This window comes from Chlorocebus sabaeus, chromosome X (genome assembly GCF_047675955.1).
Source record: "Chlorocebus sabaeus isolate Y175 chromosome X, mChlSab1.0.hap1, whole genome shotgun sequence".
Classification (NCBI taxonomy): domain Eukaryota; kingdom Metazoa; phylum Chordata; class Mammalia; order Primates; family Cercopithecidae; genus Chlorocebus; species Chlorocebus sabaeus.
This window is the reverse complement of record NC_132933.1, coordinates 18,162,707-18,169,817: the sequence shown is the minus strand read 5'-3', so window position 1 is coordinate 18,169,817 and position 7,111 is coordinate 18,162,707. Positions and strand designations below refer to the sequence as shown.

The 7,111-nt window shown below is 39.9% G+C and overlaps 1 protein-coding gene across 1 annotated transcript; it reads left to right on the top strand.

Moving 5' to 3' along the window:
• Positions 1 to 5,279: 5,279 nt before the first annotated feature.
• On the top strand, positions 5,280 to 6,175 carry LOC103232972 (zinc finger FYVE domain-containing protein 9-like). The gene has a single exon (XM_037988774.2). The coding sequence runs from the start codon at positions 5,309 to 5,311 to the stop codon at positions 6,173 to 6,175; it is 867 nt and encodes a 288-aa protein (XP_037844702.2). The 5' UTR covers positions 5,280 to 5,308.
• Positions 6,176 to 7,111: the final 936 nt, after the last annotated feature.

Sequence of the window (7,111 nt, the reverse complement as noted above, 5' to 3'; positions counted from 1 at the left end):
GCACAGTGCTTTGAATACAAACGTCACTCAGAAACATCTATTCAGATTTGAGTGCTTACCACGTGCCATATACTAGGCCTACAGGGTGACTAAAACAGTTTCTTCTCTCCAGGTACTCATGGGAAACAGATATATTAACAGACTTTCAATATGATCTAGTAAGTAATAAGGTAGAGTCATGAACAGAATGCATTGAAACCTGGAGAAAAGACTTGACCAAGGAGAAGGCCTAGACTGAAAGATGGGCAGTCTTGGTCAGAAAATTGAATGTATGAATCTATGACTTCAAGGTGAAGCCATTTTGGAAGGTGGCAATATCCAGGATGTGACCCTGAGAACTGTGCAGGTGAAGGAATGTGAGTATAGGATGTGAAATAGCTCTTCCAACTGGACAATGGTGCCAGGAATTGAGGTAGAGAGGATGCCAGTAAGCCAGATACCAGAGTCCTCAGTGAATGAAGGAAAATGTCCAAAAGAGAGGTAGATGATCATCCTGGGAAGGAGTAAAAGATAGCATCTGCAGATGGTGTGAACTTCATGGGCAGTGAGGCTTTTCATGAAGCTGGAGCAATGGCCTGGTAAGGGCAATGGGAAGGCAGGATGGTGCTGGTTCCCTATGCTACCTGACCCTATCCATCGCAGAATTTGTTGTTTAGAGCTCAAGCACCTTTAATTGGAGAGAGCTGCATGGTGAGGCTCATTGTCTTTGTAAAGAGCCAAGTCTTCTTCATTAGGGCAGGAAAGAGGTGTTCTGTGAAAACACAGAGGGTATAGAGGTGCTTATTTACAAGTTGAATGACCGTAGATAATGCTGATACAATGGGAGAGCTGAAAGTGGACTAGTCCACCTTTATCATTTTAAATTTGAATACTCTGAGGCCCAGTGAAAAGAAGTAACTTTTTTCCTCAGGCTTCCATAACTATGTTTAATTTCTTTTTTTCTAGCAGTTATTTTGATGCATAGATTTCTTAAACACAGATGCCTGAAACGCATGAGTGGTCTATAAAGACCTCCAAGGTAGGTTGTGGGCTATTTCATAGTATAGCATTTCTAACATGATAATCCTACGAAAGCATACAAATAAGATGTTTTGACATGAAGAATCTGCATATGAAATTCAATAAACATATGTCATTGATATTTATCACAGTAGCATGTTCTTCCTACACATTTATGGATAATTTCTTTCCCCAGCTCTCCCAGCCCTAATACAATAGTGAGTCTTTTGTATGGTCCTTGAAACTTCCACCCACACCACTCTGCTAAAATAGTTCTCACTAAGGTCACCAATGACAATAAAGTCACTAAGTCTAACAAATAATTTTCAGTCCTTATCTTATTCAATCCCTCAGTAGCATTTGATACAATCTTCCCTTCCTTCTTGAAGTACATTTTGCCCTTGCCTTTTATGAAACTGCAGTCCCTTTGTTTTATTTGCCCACTTTTGTATTGCTCCTTTGCAGATTTATCCTCCTTTACTTGGTTATTAAGCATTGAAGTTCACCAGGGCACTGTTCTAGATATTTTTACCATCCTACTCCATACTCTTTCTCTGAATGATTTAATCTATTCCCATGGCTTACAATATCTTCATGCTCAGTGTGTCTCTGGAGCATAAATAAAGATTTATATCTCCAACCCAGGTTTCTCCCATGAACCTTAAACCCTTATGTCCAACTCAACATCTCCACTGGGATATCTCAAGGGCATCTGAAATTGAACTGGCCTGAGTGTGAACTTAGATTTCTTCTCTCAGACTTGCTCCTCCTCGTGTTTTGTATCAGAGTACCAAAACAGCTACTTACAGTTGTGTAAGCTAAGAATTTGAGTCATCCTCAATACTTCCCTTCCTCTCAACTTCCACATCAAATCCATCAACATGTCCTGTTGATTTTACCTTGAAAATACCTCTCAAATTCATCCACTTATCTCCATCTTTATTAGTAGCAACTCAGTCAAGCTATTGCAGTAGACTTTCTTTGGTAACAGCTTTACTGAGATTTAATTCAGGTATTATAAAACACAGCCATTTAAGTTGTACAATTCGATGGTTTTTAGTATAGTCATACCTCATTATATTTGCTTCATTTCATTTTGTAGATTTTGCATTTTTTAAAATAAGTTGAAGTTTTGTGGAAATCCTGCATCAAGCAAGTCTATCAGCAATATTTTTCCTATAGCATGTGCTCACTTCATGTCTCTGTGTTACATTTTGGTAACTATCACAACAGACCAGGTGCAGTTGCTCATGCCTGTAATTCCAGCACTTTGGAAGGCTGTGGCAGGTAGATCACTTAAGGTCAGGAGTTCGGGACTAGCCTGGCCAACATGGTAAAACCCCATCTCTACTAAAAATACAAAAATTAGCCAGGCATGGTGGGAAGCACCTGTAATCCCAGCTACTTGGGAGACTGAGGCAGGAGAATCACTTGAACTCGGGAGGCGGAGGCTTCAGTGAGCCGAGATCATACCGCTGCACTCCAGCCTGGGTGACAGAGTGAGACTCCATCTCAAAAAAAGAAAAAAAATTATAACAACACTTCATACTTTTTTATTATTGTTATATCTGTTATGAAGATCTGTGGTCAGTGATCTTAGATGTTACTATTTTAATTGTTTTGGGGCACCATAAAAAGTGCCCGTATGGGACAACAAATTTAACCAATAAATGTTGTAGGTGTTCTGACTGCTCCACCAACTGGCCATTCTTTCCTCTCTGTCCATCTCCTCAGGGACTCTGTATTTCCTGAGACAGAACAATATTGAAATTAGCCCAATTAATGACCTTACAATTGCCTTGAAGTGTTCAAGTTAAAGGAAAGAGTCTCAAGTCTCTCACTTTAAGTCAAAATCTAAAAATGATTAAGCTTAGTGAGGAAGGCATGTTGAAAGCCAATATAGGCCAAAAGGAAATGCTTCTTGCATTAGCCAAATTGTGGATGCAAAGGAAAAGTTCTTGAAGGAAATTAAAAGTGCTACTCCCATGAACGCACAAATGATAAGAAAGCAAAACAGCCTTATTGCTGATATAAAGAAAGTTTTAGTGGTCTGGATAGAAGATCAAACCAGCCACAACACTCCCTTAACCTAAAACCTAATCCAGGCCAAGGCCCTAACTCTCTTCAATTCTATGAAGTCTGAGAGAAGTGAGGAAGCTGCAGAAGAAAAGATGGAAGTTAGCAGACGTTGCTTCATGAAGTTTAAGGAAAGAAGCCATGTCCATAACATAAAAGTACAAAGTAAGCAACAAATGCTGATGTAGAAGCTGGAGCAAGTTATCCAGAAGATCTATCTAAGAAAACTGAGGAAGGTGACTACACTAAACAACAGATTTTCAATATAGATGGAACAGCCTTATATAGAAAGATGTCATCTAAGTCTTTCATAACTAGACAGTAGAAGTCAATGCCTCGTTTCAAAGATTCAAAGGACAGGCTGACTCTTTTGTTAGAAACTAATGCAGCTGGTGACTTTAAGTTGAAACCAATGCTCATTTACCATTTCAAAAATTCTGGAGCCCTTAAGAATCACATTAAATCAACTCTACCTGTACTGTATAAATGGAACAATAAAGCATGGATGACAGCACATTTGTTTACAGCATGGTTTACTGATTATTTTAAGTCCACTGTTGAGACCTACTGCTCAGAAAAAACAAGATTCCTTTCAAAATATTGTTGTTGTTCATTGACAATACACCCAAGAGCTCTGGTAGAGATGTACAAGAAGATGAATATTGTTTTACTGCCTACTAACACAACATCCATTCTGTAGCCCATGGATCAAGGGGATATTTTGACTTTCAAGTCTTAAGAAATATATTTTATAAGGCTATATGTAGCTAATATAGAGTGTGATTCCTGTGATGAATCTGGGTAAAGTAAAAGAAAAACCTCTGGTTTTCCTTATTCACCATTCTAGATACCATTAAGTAAATTTGTGATTCATGGGAGGAAGTTAAAATATTACATTAACTGGAGTTTTGAAGTAGCTGATTCTAATCACTATGGTTGACTGAGAGGGTCAAGAAGTCAGTGGATGAAGTAACTTGAGATGTGGTGGAAATAGCAAATGAGATGTTGCTGATGAAGCCAAATTAACAATGAATGGAACTTCCTCTGCAGGAACCCTAGCTGTGTCACATGACCCAGTCAAGCCAGTAACTACCAGTCCTCTACCAGCAGAGATGGATATTCCTCTATTCTCAGGTGAGAAGTCCTGCTGGAAGTGCAGTGAGCCTTATTCCTGAAGATGGCCTTATTCCTATTCTCATCTCCACTGGTGTAAAAGGAGACTATACTGTGGAAGAGAAACCATCACATTTATTTCAGTAATGCAGCAGTTGGAGGATGGTGGCCCTGACCCACCTTTATTTGTTTTAAATGCATATTTGTTGTCAATGCTTAAAATTGTAAATTATATGAACAGGAAGTGCTGGTGTTTTACAACCAAGGGAATGCATGCAGTGGGTCAGTCTGAGATAGTCATTCTTCTACAGTGTCTACCGGATGGAAAGTGTTTGCCAAAGGATGTCTTTAATCACTTTGTGTGACTTTATCAGGATGCTCTGGCAAGGAATGTGGTAGGCAACTTGGGACACTCCTTCTTTAGTCAATGTTTCCTTGGCAGTAAAAAACATGGTGGATTCTTTTCTCTTCTTTTTTTTTTTGAGATGGAGTCTTGCTCTGTCACCCAGGCTGGAGTGCAGTGGCGTGATCTCGGCTCACTGCAAGGTCCGCCTCCCAGGTTCATGCCATTCTCCTGCCTCAACCTCCCGAGTAGCTGGGACTACAGGCGCCTGCCACCATGCCCGGCTAATTTTTTTTTTTTTTTGCATTTTTAGTAGAGACAGGGTTTCACTGTGTTAGCCAGGATGGTCTCGATCTCCTGACCTCGTGATCCGCCCGCCTCGGCCTCCCAAAGTGCTGGGATTACAGTCTTGAGCCACCACACCCGGACACATGGTGGATTCTTATATGTGACATCTACCTACCAGTCATTGCAACACCTAGTACTCCCAAACCCACCTTACTTCTTTGGGATTCTTATCCAGAAATGGCAAACTCCTAGGGCTAAAGTGTTTCCTATCCATCTGATGTTGAGACTTGGAGCTGAATATCTATTTTATCCACGCCCACTATTCAGTGTCAGATCTCAGAAGCCATTATTTGGAGAGATGGGGCATATCATCATGAATCTTCTTGCAGAGTTCAGAAATTATCAGTATACCTTGTCAGTTCAAGGTTGGTGGTTGATATGGAAGTTTAGAAAACCGGCATAAAAATTCCCAGCAACAGATAAAATGAGATGATGAAAGCCATGAACAAGTCCAATGAGCATGTCCTGGCAGGAGGTGCCTGCTTCAATGAAAAAGCAGATTCTTATCTTGTGTATGTGCAGAATGATGACGGAAATTATCAGACCCAGGCTATCAGTATTCACAATCAGCCCAGAAAAGTGACTGGTGCCAGTTTCTTTGTGTTCAGTGGCACTCTGAAATCCTCTTCTGGATACCTTGCCAAGTCCAGTATTATGGAAGATGGCGTTATGGTCCAGATCACTGCAGAGAACATGGATTCCTTGAGGCAGGCACTGCGAGAGATGAAGGACTTCAGCATCACCTGTGGGAAGGCGGACGCAGAGGATCCCCAGGAACACATCCACATCCAATGGGTGGATGATGACAAGAACGTTAGCAAGGGTGTCGTAAGTCCTATAGATGGGAAGTCCATGGAGACTATAACAAATGTGAAGATATTCCATGGATCAGAATGTAAAGCAAATGGAAAAGTCATCAGATGGACAGAGGTGTTTTTCCTAGAAAATGATGACCAGCACAATTGCCTCAGTGATCCTGCAGATCACAGTAGATTGACTGAGCATGTTACCAAGGCTTTTTGCCTTGCTCTCTGTCCTCACCTGAAGCTTCTGAAGGAAGACGGAATGACCAAACTGGGACTACGTGTGACACTTGATTCAGATCAGGTCGGCTATCAAGCAGGGAGAAATGGCCAGCACCTTCCCTCGCACTACATGAATTATCTGGACAGCGCCTTGGTGCCAGTGATCCATGGAGGGGCCTGCCAGCTCAGTGAGGGCTCTGTCGTCATGGAACTCATTGTTATTTTTAAAAGTTGCCACAGCCATCTCAACCATCAGCAACTAGCATCCTGATCAGTCAGCTGCAGTCAACATTGAGGCAACACCCTCCACTAGCAAAAAGATTATAACTCCCTGGAAGATACTGGTTTTTCTTTGCCTGGCTTATTTCACTGAGCATAATATACTTCATTTTCATCCATGTTATCACAAATGACAGAATTTCCTTATTTTGTAAGGCTGTGTGTGTGTGTGTGTGTGTATAAAATCTCACATTTTCTCAATCTATTCATCTGTTGACAGACATTGAGGTTAATTCCATACCTTGGCTATTGTAGATAATGCTGAAATAAGCATAAAAGTGCAGATATCCCATCAACATACTGGTTTCATTTCCTTTAGATATATGCCAAGTAGTGGAATTGCTGAATCATATTGTAGTTCTATTTTTAATTTTTTGAGAAGCCTTCATACTATTTTCCATAATGGCTCTACTAATTTACATTCCCATCAGAGTGTTCAAAGGTTCCCTTTTCTCTATATTCTCACCAATACTTATCTTTTATATTTTTAATAGAAGCCATTCTAACAGGTGTGAAGTGATATATCACTGTGGTTTTAATTTACATTTTCCTGATGATTAGTTATGTTGACTTTTTTATTTTTTTCATATACCTGTTGGCCATTTTTATATCTTCTTTTGAGAAATGTCTATTTGGGTCCTTCGCCCTACTTCCAATTTGGTTGTTTTCTTGCTATTGAATTCTTTAAGTTTCCTATAAATTTTGGATATAAACCCCTTATCAGATATATGGTTTGCAAATTTTTCTCCCAGTTTGTAGATTGCCACTTTACTCTTTTGATTGTTTCCTTTCTGCACAGAAGCTTTTTAGTTTGACGCAATCCCATTTGTCTATTTTTGCTTTTGCTGTCTATGCTTTTTGGGTAATATAAAAAAAATGCTAAAATCAGCATTAAGAAGCTTTTTCTCTGTTTTCTTCAAGTAGTTTT